Below are 15,677 nucleotides of genomic sequence, written 5' to 3' on the forward strand. Positions count from 1 at the left end.
ATGTTTGGAGAACTTTCAACTTCGGTGGATAACATAGGACATAGCCAAGATTTAGACATGGTACGGTGACAAGTAGCTATACTTGACTCAGCACTGACATTTTTTTCTTGATTTCTCATAGGGAATATTTCTGTCTCCTTACAGCTCTGCTGTAAAGTTCATGACGTTCGTGAAGCATTAGGATATTGTTCACATGAAGGACAATTATAAACTTGTCATTATCTAGAAGCTACCTTTTAAAGCACTATGAGCATCGATTTGATAGTATAAGTACAATAAGATTTGGAATATACTTGTATTAATTTATTAACCATCAGGGGTTTTAGATTAATCAGCAGACAAATGCATTCTGTAATTATTAAGCCTACAAACAGATGGCCATTGACAGTGTTAGTGAGGCTTGTCATTTCCAAGAAACAAATGCTGGCATATTTTGCACATTTGCTGGATGTGCCCCAGAATCTGGGTAAAAGCTCTTAAAATAATTGTTTGTAAAACATATGTTCAAATAATTAATGTATTGAACTCATCTTCCTTTTCTCCAGTCCCTAAATTTGATCTGTGCTTTTGCTTCTCCAGACCCACACCGGTAATCCGCTGGATTAAAGAGGGTGGGGAACTGCCAGCCAACAGAACCTTTTTTGAAAACTTTAAGAAAACCCTCAAGATTATAGATGTTTCTGAAGCTGACTCTGGGAACTACAAATGTATAGCAAGAAATATATTAGGTTCTGCTCATCATGTCATTTCAGTAACTGTTAAAGGTAATACTAAAATAATCCTTCATGTAATATTGTCAGGGTCCAGAATGCAAGACTGAAGTAAACTTTCTAGGATAAAATAGAGCTGAAAATGGTAATGATGAAAAAAAGCCCTGAGGAAATGATCATTAAACTGACTGAATTCTAGCACTGGAAGGACTTTGCTACCTCTAATCTCTTTTTCTTTTTTAATATGTTATTTTGTAAAGCATCAGGCTAAACTGAGATTGTACTGTTAACAGTACTAAGATAATTCCTTAATTTGTACCGGTGCTACATTTGTTTTAGATCCTTTGATTATCTGTCATTAGACTGCTTCTTTTTCTTGTTTTTGTGTCATCCTCTCCATCTCACTTCCTCATTTCCTCCTTATTTTCTCCATCTTTTCTGCTCTCCATTCATATAGCCCAGATTCTTTCTCTTCCCTATTTAACTATTGTCTTACGGTCTTCTTCTTCCTTTTTCTATCTTAATTGGCATTTCTGGTTTTCTGTCTTCATGGTTTTTTACCCATGTCTTGCTAGTTCTAAAAACACTTACAGTCTGTTTGTCCAAATAGGAATTGTAAGTATGTTTTGAATACTGTGAAACAAAAAATCTGGAATGACAGCTAATTAGCCATTGAAATAATCAGCTGTAGTGCTTAATTTGCATGCTAAATAGTCATTTATTTTGTTGTAGACCAGCATCATTTTATGATCACATTCAACCTCCTTTTTAAAAGCAGAAGTTTAATTTTCTGTTTGCATCTGTCCATCAATCCAAAGCCTGAAATTTAACAGCAAGATGTGATAACATATGCTATTTGTGGTTATTTATTGTAAAAGAGATGGAGACATAGATGAATATCCTTTGGTAAGGACAGTGTTCCATCCATTTTGATCTCTGGGTTTTCAGCTGTCTCAGGTAAACATCTGGCCCCACTGCAGTCACCCATTGAGTTCAGTGAGACTAAAGATTTTTCCATTTCTATATTTCATCATTGACATGAAATATTTGTATGTAATCAATCCTAAATTCATTTCTAACAACCTAACTACTGTGAACATGGTTATCTCTGAAGTTAATCAGAAGACCACTCTAGTCTCTGCAGATGTCATACTCAGATAAATTTTGCTTTCTTTAGGAAAGGCAAATTAGATTCAAAGCAGGTAATCCTAAATAAAGCAAAGAACTTCTTGTTGATTATCTCAGAACTTTAATGCAGCAGGTAGCCAATAGCTCAGTTTAGCCAAAGTATAATTTACTATTTAGTCATTGAGTATCACACACACACACACACACACACACACACACATATATATAATTTAAAAAAAAACAACATAGCAGTGTAAGTCTGTATCTATACACGCCTTGTTTGAATTATCTTCTGGTTACTATGACTATGCCTTATGATTTTCTGTACACAATTTTGGAAAACAATTGCTATGTTTCTCTTCTTAACCCCAGCTGCCCCATACTGGATAACAGCACCCAGAAACTTGGTCTTGTCTCCTGGAGAAGATGGGACATTGATCTGCAGAGCTAACGGCAACCCAAAGCCTAATATAAGCTGGTTAGCAAATGGCGTTCCCATAGCAAGTAAGAATCTTAACTACCTTACAGGAGGATGATTAAGAGAATATGAGGAATATCAGGGTGTTTTTTCAAATATAAATGAGGAACATGTATTTGAATAGTTTTTGTCTGACAGATAATACTAAATTATAAATGACGTGATAAAAATACTGTGGTTCATAAAAGTGGAACAATGAATTGCGCCTCTAATGCACTTGAGAGCACTAAAATTTGTGTCTGTATGCCTGGTTGTTCTGTCTGGTGTTCTCGTAGTAGTATCCTTGTGGAGATGGGACCATAGTAACAGAACTGCACCATGCCCCTTTCACACGGGTATTGCTGGAGTGTAATTGTTTACTGTTGTGTTGCTGTGGCAGTCGTATTTGCTAGGTCTCTCCTTTACCACCCCAATGCAACACTAATTTTGTCTAGGAATGTAAAGGTGACGTAAGAAGTCAAGTCCTCACATCTGTGGATGTACAGAGCACTTTTTCAGGATTTGCAGCTTGTAGTATGTTTGAATCTTCCAGGCTTCAGCATGAAAAAGCAGCAGCAGCAAAACTGGCTGAACGTGTCAGCAAGTGCCTGGCAAACAGATTGTGCCAAGTAGGTATCAAAGAAAAGGAACCCCTAGGGCAGTGAAACAGCTGTTTCTCTGTGCATGGGTAAGAAAAGCAACCCAGATTTGGTGATTGAGTCATATTTGTTGCAGTGTTATGACTGGCAACGCTGTATGACAGACACAAGATAGCTGCTATATATAGCACAACCTTACTCAGGAGGAACTTGGAGGACAATGCAGTGTGTTGTCCATTGGGTTTGTACTTGGCATAGCCTATGCTGTAAAATCACACTTGGTTTTTCTATCTTTATTCTTCCTCTTTTACAAAAGAGTGTTATAAAACCAGACAATCTACCCTGTTGACTCGTGGGAGATAACATGCTCTAAAGTATTGGTCTGTGGTGACCTATTGGAAGCATGACAGTGTAACTTTCAGGAGTTTCAGGAGATGTTTAAGTCTGTTGATGAGTTTAGGACATCACAGAGTTTAGGACAGGGGTCCTCAAACTATGGCCTGTGGGCCAGATACGGCCCCCCAGGGTCCTCAATCCGGCCCCCGGTATTTACAGACACCCCTGCTGGGGGTTGGGGGGGAACCAAGCAGCCGCAGGTGACTGCCTGCTGCTGCATCCGCGCGCCGGCCCCCTGGTTAAAAAGTTTGAGGACCCCTGATTTAGGACATGGAGGAGGTTTCTCTGCAGTGAGAATCTAGCAAATAGCAACAGGTAAATGAGAACCCTCATTAGATATATCCAAAATATTTGGGATACAGGAGAGATTAAACTGAACTAGAAGGAAAAATATACAACTTTTTTGGGGAAAAGTAAGGGTATATATTGAAGCAGATAGAAATATTTAGCAAAGAACCTGTTTCAGGAATCCTAATTAAACGTAAGTTGAGCTCTCTAGCCTGACATTTAAGATGAGATGTTTCCATTGGTTATGTAAGTTATGTAACCTGACATTGACCACCTCATCAAACAATGGTATCACAGAAGACCAGGAAAATATCAGTGTAATTTTTTATTTTGTATATTGTACATAAATATATCATAATGTATGCCTTATGATCTATCCCAATCGTTTAACTCCTTTTCAGGTCTCCTGACTGGTAAAATATTTTTCTCCTATGAGATTCACCTTTGCCTCACACTGCCTCCTTGTCAAAGCTGCAGACATGCTGTTCAAATGACAGACAAGTACATTTTCCAGAAAAGCAATGATGTGTTCTGCATTCTTGCAGGATAGCAGTAAAACATTAAAAATCAGTGTTTTCAGAAGCAGCTGCAGGATGCCACTGAATTTACCAAATACAAGGGCAGTATACATTCGCTGGCTGGCCTTGAGGAGTCAGTACACAGAGTCTTATTGAAGGGAACTCAGTAAAAATTAAGAGACTTTAATTAAATTACCCACTCAACCTCAGTAGGAAAAAAAGAAAAAAAAAAGAAAAAGAACATAGTAAATAAATAACAGGATAGCTCAGCCTTATGTTAAAGGTCACTTTCACTGCTGAGAAACTGTGAAGTTTTAGTCACCTTAAATATTTACGTGCAAGTTGGTTGGGTGCTCCAGTACAGAGTCTGTCAGGGTATCTAAGAAAGAGGAGCATCATGATCACAGAAAGTGCAGTTCTTAAGATTCTTGTGATTTTGGATTATTCTGAGTTAACAAAAGCTCGTCTGGAAACTACTGAGTACAGTGTGCCTTTTTGTTCACTTGTTACTAAATTACAGAATTGAGCCCCTCTTCTTCCAACTGAATGATTAGTAAATCACTGTAAAAGGAAACTAAAGCAGCTGTTTCAGCTTCAGGGCAGTGGTGAGAGCTACACCCATGGCAGGATTTCAAAGAAAAAGAGCTACATTTGAATTTCAAAGCCCTGCTGTCATCATATATCCCACAATGTGCCTCCTGTGGCCCAGTAATCTGTTTGCAATACTTTAATTTTCTATTGGAAGCACAACTGGGAGATGCTTAATTCTTCCGGTTTTGTTTTTCCATAATAGAGTCAGACAAGGAAGGGGGAATGTTACAGAAAGAACCATTCGTCCATATCTCAGTCAAAGGGTGAGGCATAAATACCAATAGGGAAAAGAGAAGAATAAAGAAAAATGTAGTGTGTCTTAAGCACCTATGAAAACAAATTACAATGGTATAAATTTTGTTCTAGAGTATATTAATCAAACTAAAAAAATATTAAAATGAAGATTTCTTTGAAATATTTAAATTAATTTTCTTCATCAGTAACGCTTTAAAGAAAAACTCCAGCATGCCTGAAAAGAAAGATGCTTCAGACATGCTGGAGTGATAAGGACCTAACCTTCCAATGTTTACTCACAGGAGTAATTTGAACTTGCATGCACAGTCCCGTTGAGGTCAATTAGAATTACTTTGGCAAGTAGCAATTGAAAGTTCAGGCTATGACTCTGCCTTGCCTTGTGCTTCAATTAACACTCAAGATCTGCATTATTTATACTGCTGCATGATCCATTGTGTTTTACTGCTTAGATATTCAGCGTGGTTTTACAAAAGGGAAACCATGCATAAAGTGTCTCAACTTTTAAGAAAGTAACAACCCAGATTAATTGGGACGGGGGAAGCACTTTCATAATTGAACTTCAGAAGGGCATTGCAAATACTGCACAAAAGACTAATTTATTGGTTCAGTGGTTTATAGTTCATGATGAGCTATTAAATATTAAATACACACACACAAGATTTATACAAAGTACTGCACTGAAAGGCACTGTTTATCTTCTTTCAACACGTTCTTCACTTGTTTATATCACATTTCGCATTGAACCTTTTAGTTAGTCTCCATTAGTAATCACATTGAATTTAAGGGAGAAACATTAGCCCTTAGATTTCTTTCGTGAAAGGCCTTGATAATCCCTGGCTCAGAGATTCATCATCCATCGCGTTCTCTGCAAGTACACACACAAGCTGTTCACTGCAGCTGTGGGAGGTTGGGGAGAAATCTGCTGGACTCTGATGCCCCGAGGATTTCAGTCTTGGAGAGAAGAGGTCTGCCAGGGCAGACATTTATCCATTACTTCTGCTGTCATTGGTGTTGAAACTGTGCATCTGGCCTAGGAACTGCAGCAGATATGAAAACCTTTGATAATGTGGGTTTTTTATCGTGCACAACATAGTCAAAGGGTGGTTGTGGCTAGTGCAGATAATAACCTGCTGTCCCTTTGTAGGCAATAGTACTGTCAGAATCAGAAATTCAGAAACAAGGATTTCAGTGATCACAGGGAAAGACTTTGCTGAGGAGCAAGTGGGATTGGTAAGAAAAGGAAAAGGGTGTCGTCTTCTGTGTCCCACCTCTTCCAGAATTAAGTCTTTGTCAGTTCACTGTAAGGGGTAGAGTAAGGCAAAACTGGATTACTTAAGTTTCTTGGTTTTCTTGCTTAGGTTCAGTCTTGGTTTGACCCTATAGGTTCTCAAGTGTCTGATGTGCTATACTGCCTACCCTTGCTATTTCATTACCAGTTTTGTGTTCAACTCCAAACATAAAAGGATTATAGTCACATAATGTTCTCTAGATTCATAATATGGTATTTAGGCAGTGTGATCAGAGGTGCGAGTGAACAGGTCTGTCTTGCATAATAGCCTCTGATTTTGGCTTTCAGATGTTAGGAGGAAAGTCAGTGACAGCCAGAGGAATGTTAACTGGGTGCTTATTCATAGACCATATGGTTTACGATCCACCAAAAAGCAGGAGGTCTGTCCATAAGGGCATACATTCTTATCTAGCCACCTCAGTGACTACACACTGAGTGTTCCTCCCCATTTTCTTGGCTGGGTGGTTGGTAATGTTAAGTCCTGGTTCTATCACATTCTCCTGTTGTCGTAGCTAATTATCTGAAAAAGATGTCCAAAATTACACAAATAATTCTGAAAAAATCTCATTTTGGTCATTCAATTGTAGCTAGTTTTAACAACAGAAAGTGTTTTCTGGTTTTGAAAGTGGTTCCTGTATTCATAAATGACTCATGAATTGAGTTTTCAGAAGAATAAGCAGGTCAAGAGGAATGATGGGGTACTTCTAGCAAAAGTTACTATAATACAAATGATGCTGTGATCCTGTCAGAACTTGAAAAGCATACATGAGCATCACTGTAGAAGGATCATGTTTCTACATTCATATCAGAAAAAAAGCACCTAATGTTCTGTCTTTACTTTCTACATATATTTCCACAGTAACAGAGTCTTCAAAGCTTTCTCTGAAGTTAGAATTGTTGAAAATCATGGCTTAAGAGCCAGTACTGATCTCATGCTCCCATTTACATTCACTGTTATTTGTGCATAAATTTAAGCACAGAATTGTAGTAGTAGTAGTGGAACTACAAAAACGAATGTTCAGTATAAAAATCTGTTGCAGGAGAGAAGTCAGAGATCACTCAGACAGATCTGATCTAGTATTTAGTTTTTTGAATTCTAATCAGTAAATTTAGGTATGTAAAATAATAAATACAGATATATTGGTGATCAGTACTATTTACAACATGTCAAGTTAGTACGATATACAAAGATTGTCACGTAAGCTTAATGTATCTTAAATGTCACATGCATGCAAAAAAATATCATAAACCCATCGATGTCAGGTAAGGGGTCTTCAGCCTCGAGGGGTAACCCTGAGAGGTGTCCCCACGCAAGGGGAGATCACTGTAGGGCAGCCAGCTGCTATGGAGGGAGAGCTGATGGCTGCAGATATTTATAGCATAAAGTGGTTGATTTTTAGTCAGATTTTCTGTTTTGTTAATGCGTTTTCCACTGCTTATCAGCTCAGTCTCCAGCCAAACCGTTTTTTTGGGTTTGGTACTGAGTCCTCACTGATAGCCTCACATAACAGGATTAACTTTGATTAGGGCAGCTTGCTGAGCATCTGCCTGGACCTTCAGAAGTCCAGTTAGTTCGAACAGGAGGAGTGCATCAATCACAAATTCTAAATCAAGAGGTTGTCTCAGCTTCTCTGAGAAACAACTGCTATTGATGCAAAATGATAGCTCAGCTTTACTGAAGAAATGAGTGACCAAGCACTATAACGCTTAAACAACAGACTGCGTGTCATTACATTTGTTTTCCAGCAACTATATAGTCACTGTGAATGCATAGCAGGACTGATTACTTTTGATTCATAACTTTGATTTGCTAAAGAAGATGCAGCCATCTAAAGACAGTAATGAATATTTCTGCTCTTTTCTAAAGATAAATTACTCTGTTTTTTTCTGTGCCATTTTACTGATGTAGGTAAGATCAGCTCTTACACCTGCCAAAGGTTTTTTGCCTCCAAGGGCAGAGACCTGATCTGGTCATTCTGTTTCAGGGTCTGACCACCCTCACAATAAAAACTTCTTTTTTATGTTTAAGTTTAAAAAACTCTCAACTCCAAGCAGTAGATTTTTTTCTTCCAAATTTTGTGTAGAGCCTAAAGATCTGAGCTAAAGAATTTAAAGTTGGTAGACCAATTTTACACCTTAATAATTTTCTACACAAAATACATATCCTTCTTACAGATCAGACTGATATTTGTATCATTTATTTGGACTGATAACTTCAATATAGTGCATCATCAGCTGACAATTGTTCTGTTCTTCATTGTGTTTAGCTTCCTGAATTTGCATAAAAGCAACAGATAAAATTTATCAGGAGAATAAAATACTCCAACGGAAAAGGGTAAAACATGTCACCAAAATTTGGATTTTTTTTTTCTTCCAGTTTTATGCACAAGAGTGTGTTTTAACTGCTTCTGGTCAGAGAGCGTGTTTTCCAGGAAAAAAATAATAATGGTGCCACAGTGGTTATTTAAACATACTAACAAAAGTAATCGCTTGGGCTGTCTGAAGTTTATCAAACAGATGAAAATATGCATTCAGATGAACAGAAGATATATTCAGGGTGCTGATGAGTAACTATGACAAAAGTATCTGATGGAGACTATAACTTCTTTGTGCGGGAATATGCTGTATGTGGCTATAGAGTGAAGAAGTTGTCTTATACAAAATGATGGGAAAATTGGGTGAAACCAGGCAATCAGGTCTTTGTCCAGAAAGGAGAGAAACACGTTCATAAGCTGAGACTCAGTGTTATTGGGAGTAAATGTTGGCTCTTAGGGCACATGTTGAACTATCTGTTACAGCAGCAGAACTGTACAAACCCATTTGAAGTATTATGTAATTCTTTGCTCTTTTGCCTATCAGTGCCAAAATCAGGTTTGTCTAACATGTCAGAACATTTTCTCCTTTTCATGCAGCTATTCTGTTATGTGACCAGAATCCTTGTAAAGGCAAACAAGCAATGCTTGAGTGGCCGTGCCATCACTCTCTTTCCCCATAAAAAAAAAAAAAAAAGGGAGGGGGACACACACATGGACATGGAATGGGATGGGCTGAAGTATTGCATGCCTTCTTTGCCTCAGACTTTACTAGCAAAACTGACCTTCAGGAATCCCAGGTCCCAGAGATGAGAGAGAAAGAAAAGAGATGTACCCTTGGTGGAAAAGGATCGGGTCAGGAAATACTTAAGCAAACTGGACATACGTAAATCTGTGGGTCTTGATCGGATGCACCCACAAATGATGAGGGAGCTGGCAGGTGTCATTGCAAGGCCACTCTCAATAATCTTCGATTGATCATAATAACTGGGAGAAGTGCCCGAAGACTGAAGGAAAGCAAATGTTACTCCTGTCTTCCAGAAGAGCAAGGAGAACCCAGGGAACTACAAGCTGGTCAGCTTCTCCTCAATTTTGGAAAACCATTTCCAGGCACATTAAGGACAAGAAAACCATCAGGAGTAGTCAGTATGGATCCACCAAGGAGAAGCCATGCTTGACCAACTTGATACATTTCTGTGATGTGTATGACTGGCGTGATAGATGAGGGGAAGAGTAGTGGATATTGTGTACCTGGAATTCAGTGAGGCCTTTGACACTGTCTTCCATAAGATCCTCACAGACAAGCTGTTGATGTATGGGCTGGGTTAGCAGATGAGTGAGGTGGATAGAAAAATGGCTGAATGGCCAGGCCCAGAGGGTGGTGATCAGTGGCACAAATCTGGTTGGAGGCCAGTAGCTAGCGGTGTACCCCAGGGGTCAACACCTTAATTAATGATCTGTGTGATGGGGCAGTGTACCCTCAGCAAGTTTTCTGATGACACAAAACTGGGAGGAGTGGCTGATACATCAGGGGATCATGCTACCGTTCAGAGGATCTCAACAGGCTGGAGAAACGGGCTGACAAGAACCTCGTGAAGTTCAACAAGGAGAGGTGCAAAGTCCTGTACCTGGGAAGGAACAACCCCATGCACCAGTACATGCTGGGAGCCACCCAGCTGGATAGTAGCTTAGCAGAAAAGGACTTGGGCATCCTGGTGGACACCAAAGTTGACTATGAGCCAGCAGTGTACCCTTGTGGCAAAGAGGCTAATGTTATCCTGGGCTATGTTAGTCAAAAGTATTGCCAGTGGGTCAACGGTAGTGATCCTCCCACTGTCTGGACACAGTCCTGGCAAGGGGCACTAGGTCCTGCTTGAGCAGGGGGTTGGACCAGGTTACCTCGTCCCTCCCAGCCTCAACGATTCTGTGTGTGAGTGCAGCAGCGTGTGCCTGAGACCATTAAAGCAGCTGGATGATAACAGCTTCTAACTTTTAGAGCCCGGCCCTACAAAACACAGTGTGGTACATGGGCAAAGGCGGGCAGGTTCTGTTGGTGTTGCGTGGGAGGATGAGGCATGTCAGAAGACAGACTGTTGAACGGAGGCCAGTCTCCACAGGGAGCTGCCTAAACCCTGTGCCCTTCAGCATGCAAATGGCTGGGCCACTGCAAAGGAAGCACCGACTAACCTGACACTTCCCTCTGTTTTTTCCCTCTTGGGACCCACAGATTGAAGCCCTTTTCTGAGAACAGACACCTACCTCTTTTCCTCCAAATAACTGAGGAGGACTATCTCTTTTTTCCCCTTAAATACAGCAGTGGGAAGGGAAGATGCTACCCTTCTTTTTATGTGATAATTTAATGGTTAGATCATTCTTTTAAGATCCAGTTCCTTCTGCAGTCATAAGCGATTGAACTAATGGGTTAATGGCTGCCGTCTCTCTGAAGGGGCTGTACCTTCAGCCCATAAGGTGTTATGTTTGGGAGTGTGTGAGGGCGGGAGTCTGTGCACCCATTAAAAATCTGTCTGGGTGCAGAAAGTGCTGCAGGATTCAGAGGACATGAGTGGAGGGAAGCCCAGAGCCCAGGGCAGAGAGGAGCTGTGACTGGAACGGCTGTGGGCAGATCTCTGACCTCCTGGGAGGGTGGTTGTGCATATTTTCCATTTAGCAGTGATTTGTATGCAGAAACAGACCACTTCTCACAGCTGACTGGCCTGCCTGCTGGGCTACTCACCTGCTCCGTCTATTTTCAGCCCATGAATCTTTTAATGAAAATGCCATTTACACAGAACAAGAAGCAATGTGAAATGTGGAACACAATAGGAAGTAAACCAAAGAGGGAAAAATAAGTGCCAGCCATCCAGAAGTCCGGAGATTTAAGCATTTAACATTTCAGTAGTACCTTTTTCTTCTTTTCCAAAATTTTTGAATTTGTGATACTGATTTTAATTCCATGTGATGAAAGAGATAAAAAAAGAGTTGAAAACTGTTCTTGAGGCATCTGTTTGGAAATTGATGTATTACTGTACATGCAAAATGGCCTCAGAGTTCCCCCAAGATGGAAATACCCTTAAGCAAGAGCACAGAACTGTAGTCCCCTTCGTCTGGTTTCGTCTGTCAGAGAATTCAGTAATAGATACCCCAGTAGATTTAGAAAATGTTGGAGAAATTTCTCCATTTTCTTTACAGATGAGTACTGAGGTATTGTCTGAATCGAAAGGTTTTTTCACTTACAGAAAATTGATGTCAATTTAGTTCATTGATCTTTTAGATTAATCCAAAGGACAGTGAAATAATTTTATATGAAAATGTCTTCCGCAAATACTTTTTCTCAAGCTCAAATAAAATATAAGGGTGTCAATTTTGATGATGCAACCAAACTACGATGCATTTATGTATAGGTATATGCATTTATTTTTTATATAGTATATGAATAATTTTATTACTAGTTTGAATATTATATAATACATTGATCTGGATTTATTTAATATTTTCTTAAAATGTTAAGCTATAGTTTGTGCATTTTTATGCAGTGCAGCGTTACAAGGTAAGTTTTTTTCTCCATTTTACCTCTCTAACTCATCCAGTTCTAACATAACTGATAGCTGTTATTCATCAGTAATGCATTGGATTTTTATTTTCCCTTATATTCTCAATTCTTCTGGGATGCAAGAGCTGTTACACAGCTCAGGCTACTACAGAACAGTTGGGGAAATGGCATTGTATAATTCTTACATAAGGGAAATAGTGCCACCTGCTGAATTACTGTCACTGATCTTGTGAAGGTGATTTTATGTGAAAAAATTGCTTATGCTTTACTCTGAGATGGATTTCAACTGAGTAAGGCTATTTTTTGTATTTGGAGAATTATTTACGATATAACAGTTGATCCAAAAAGCTGAAACTTTTAAGTCGCACAGGACTGTGTTGTGCTAACAGCATTTTCTGTTGACATACAGAAATACTTCCTTGCAAACAAAACAACCACTCCAAAAATGGCAATTCTGCCATCCTGAGTTAAATATTTGTAGAATTGGAAGAACTTCCTTAATCATGTTGAAATTCACATCTTAACCAGTGAACAGTCACCCAAGACAATAGAATAAAGGGCATATTAGTCTTTGGAATTGTTTCTTCTTTTCAGAAGTGTGAAACATACCATCCGGCAGCAGTTTAGGAAAAGTAATTATTTTCTTTTCTTTGCACCAACAGTTGCCCCAGAAGATCCTAGCAGAAAGGTAGATGGTGATACCATTATTTTCTCACATGTGCAAGAAAGGTCAAGTGCTGTCTATCAGTGCAATGCTTCTAATGAATATGGGTACTTGCTGGCAAACGCATTTGTGAATGTTCTGGGTAAGAAACAGATTTTATATTTTTCAATTTTCATGGGTATTCAGTTGTCTCCTGCTACTACACAGATTGCATACTCAAGCCTTGCTTGAGGCCATCATTGGGAATGGATGTACCTCCTGAGCCCTGTAAAAGGCAAGGGTGTACCTTGCTTTTTTTGATAACTTGTTTTTTGTAGGATATTCCCCAATTTCACTTGCACTATTCCCAAGTAAGAAGGTTAGTTGCGAAAGCTGGAGAAAACTTGGAAGAAATTTTATTTTTCTTCTTTGCTTGTTTATGTAAATCAAGCCAATGGAAGCATAACAAATCAGACAGGAATTAATATTCTTTAAGGTAGTATGTTTCAGTACACTTTCATTGATTGTGGATGTTTTGGAACGGTTAAATAGATGATCTCTAAATCGCTGGTGCAAGGGGACATGATGATGCATTAGTCTTGAAGACCTCCCAAGAATGTGTTTTTAGCTGCAATATATTGTGGCCTCTCTATTCTTCTCGCTGAATTTAACAAAGCTAGTAGTAAAATTTTAGGCAGAATGGCCTCTAAAAACTCTCCTGCAGGAACTGGCAGATCTTTTGATTGAGAAGCACTGTCTTAAATGAAAGAAAATGTAGGTGTTTCAACAAAAATACATCTTAGCTTCTTTCTACCTGCAGGTTTCTTCAGAATTATGTAGTTCAGTCTGTTCCCAGGAGTTTCTTTTCTTAAATTCTGATTTAAATTTTCCAACTGAAATCATTGCCTTTGGTGCCCTTCCCTACTACTTGTAAACAAGGAAGAAGCATTTGTTTTTCACAAGATTATTCTCGTACATTAACGTTTCCTCAGGCTACTGGCAGCAGAACATATTTGGACCTAGACAGAGACCAGAAATTGCTTCAGAGAAGGATGTAAACATAATTCTTTAGGACATTCTTCATGTCTTAGTATTTTGTATTTGCATCTTTGTATCTATATATATCAGATATCTTTGTCTTTTCAGCCGAGCCACCAAGAATTCTAACTTCTGCTAATAAACTGTATCAGGTCATCTCAGATAGTCCTGCCTTGCTAGACTGTGCTTATTTTGGTTCACCTAAGCCTGAAATTGAATGGTAAGCTATAGTTGTTGTTGCTGTGCTTAAGTTATGCAAAAAGAGCCAGTTGTATCTATGGAAACAAACATTTAAACCTTTAAGACTATTTTTACTCTATAAATAGTGTATTTTTAAATATATGCTGATTACAATATGCTAATCCAGTGTTACATATAATTAACATAACAACAGTTAAGTTATCCCTACAGGGTCAAGTCTAAATTTCATTATGTGATTCTGTTGGTGTTTTGTAATGTGACAGCCCTGTTTGCATTTTCTGATAATAGAATACAACAAAATTTATCTGTGATGTTGGATAATGATATTACTTTTTATATAAAGGTTCAAGGGAGTGAAAGGTAGCATCTTGCGTGGGAACGAATACATTTTCCATGATAATGGAACCTTGGAAATTCCGGTGGCTCAAAAGGATAGTACTGGTACATACACATGTGTAGCAAGGAATGAATTAGGAAAGATACAAAATGAGGTGCAGTTGGAAGTTAAAGGTAAGAAATGAATCATTCTTTCATCATAGGTTGGTATAGAATGTCAGACTTTCTAAATATCTAATAGTAATTTTAAATTTCAGATCCAACAATGATAATTAAACAGCCAGAATACAAAGTGGTTCAGAGATACGGCCAAGTTTCATTTGAGTGTATAATAAAACATGATTCTACCTTATTACCAGCAGTTATATGGTTGAAGGACAATGATGAACTGCCAGATGATGAAAGGTATGGACAAAATAATTTTCCTTTATTTTTAATTTTCTAGTTTCTTTTTTCTGCTCCTTTTCCTGATCTTTGGAAGGAACATATTGACCTATTGACATTTTCTGAAGAAGACTGATAAATTGCATCACTATCCCATATATGGTGACTAAAGGACTTAACTGGTGTGGTGAAAATGTTAAGATAGAATTCAAAATAAAATGAGATGTAAAAATGTTTAATTGTGCATATTGACCGTGTATGACAATCGTAAGGAGAAGAAAATTGGCATAAGAAGCCAAACAGGTAATGGAAAACTATTTTGCTCTAGATCACAGATAATTAAAAGTTGTTTGAGTGTATTTGTAAATAAAAGCACATTAGGATAGACAGTTGCTGTGAGAAGATGGTCAAGAGCAATGCAGAAGAGGCTGACATAGTCCCATAGTCCCATTGCTGTCCAGGTAACTGCTGAAATAAATGTGCAGATGGGATTTGGTAATGTCTTATGCAAGTTTCTTATAACACTACCAGTTGTTGAAAAATCAGTGTCTGAATCTATTGTATTTACAGGTTTCTGGTTGGTAAAGACAACTTGACCATTATGAATGTAACTGATAGAGATGATGGAACATACACTTGCATAGTTAATACTACTCTGGACAGTGTTTCAGCAAGTGCTGTGCTTACTGTTGTTGGTAAGAATATTTTCAAACTTTATGATAGCGGAACTGTGTTTAATTTCTGTTCAATATGAAAAAAGCATTAGATTTAAAATGAAAAGCACAAACATAGTTTTGGTGCAAGACAATGTCACCTATTTGTAAATGTGTTTCAGTTTTTTAAAAATATAGTCTTACTCTAAAGCTTGCCTTTGAATCGGCTACTTAGAAAATGGTCCAGTAGCAACAGGGCACATTCGGTGTCATGCTGTATAGGTTTTATTTGGACGACATCTGAGCTAACACAGTAGATAACATATTGCA

The 15,677-nt window shown here is 38.4% G+C and overlaps 1 protein-coding gene across 42 annotated transcripts in view; it reads left to right on the forward strand.

Annotated features, from left to right (window-relative positions):
* NRCAM (neuronal cell adhesion molecule) overlaps positions 1–15,677 on the forward strand; it is a 163,924-nt gene that overhangs the window by 105,385 nt on the left and 42,862 nt on the right. For all 42 annotated transcript variants that reach the window (XM_040596014.1, XM_040595993.1, XM_040595998.1 and 39 more), the window contains 7 exons: positions 580–764; positions 2,211–2,342; positions 12,755–12,898; positions 13,882–13,993; positions 14,318–14,484; positions 14,568–14,715; positions 15,265–15,389. In XM_040596014.1, the coding sequence (XP_040451948.1) occupies positions 580–764; positions 2,211–2,342; positions 12,755–12,898; positions 13,882–13,993; positions 14,318–14,484; positions 14,568–14,715; positions 15,265–15,389 (1,013 nt within the window). The remainder of the gene's footprint in view (positions 1–579; positions 765–2,210; positions 2,343–12,754; positions 12,899–13,881; positions 13,994–14,317; positions 14,485–14,567; positions 14,716–15,264; positions 15,390–15,677) is intronic.

This window comes from Falco naumanni, chromosome 5 (assembly GCF_017639655.2).
Source record: "Falco naumanni isolate bFalNau1 chromosome 5, bFalNau1.pat, whole genome shotgun sequence".
In the NCBI taxonomy this organism is placed as follows: Eukaryota; Metazoa; Chordata; class Aves; order Falconiformes; family Falconidae; genus Falco; species Falco naumanni.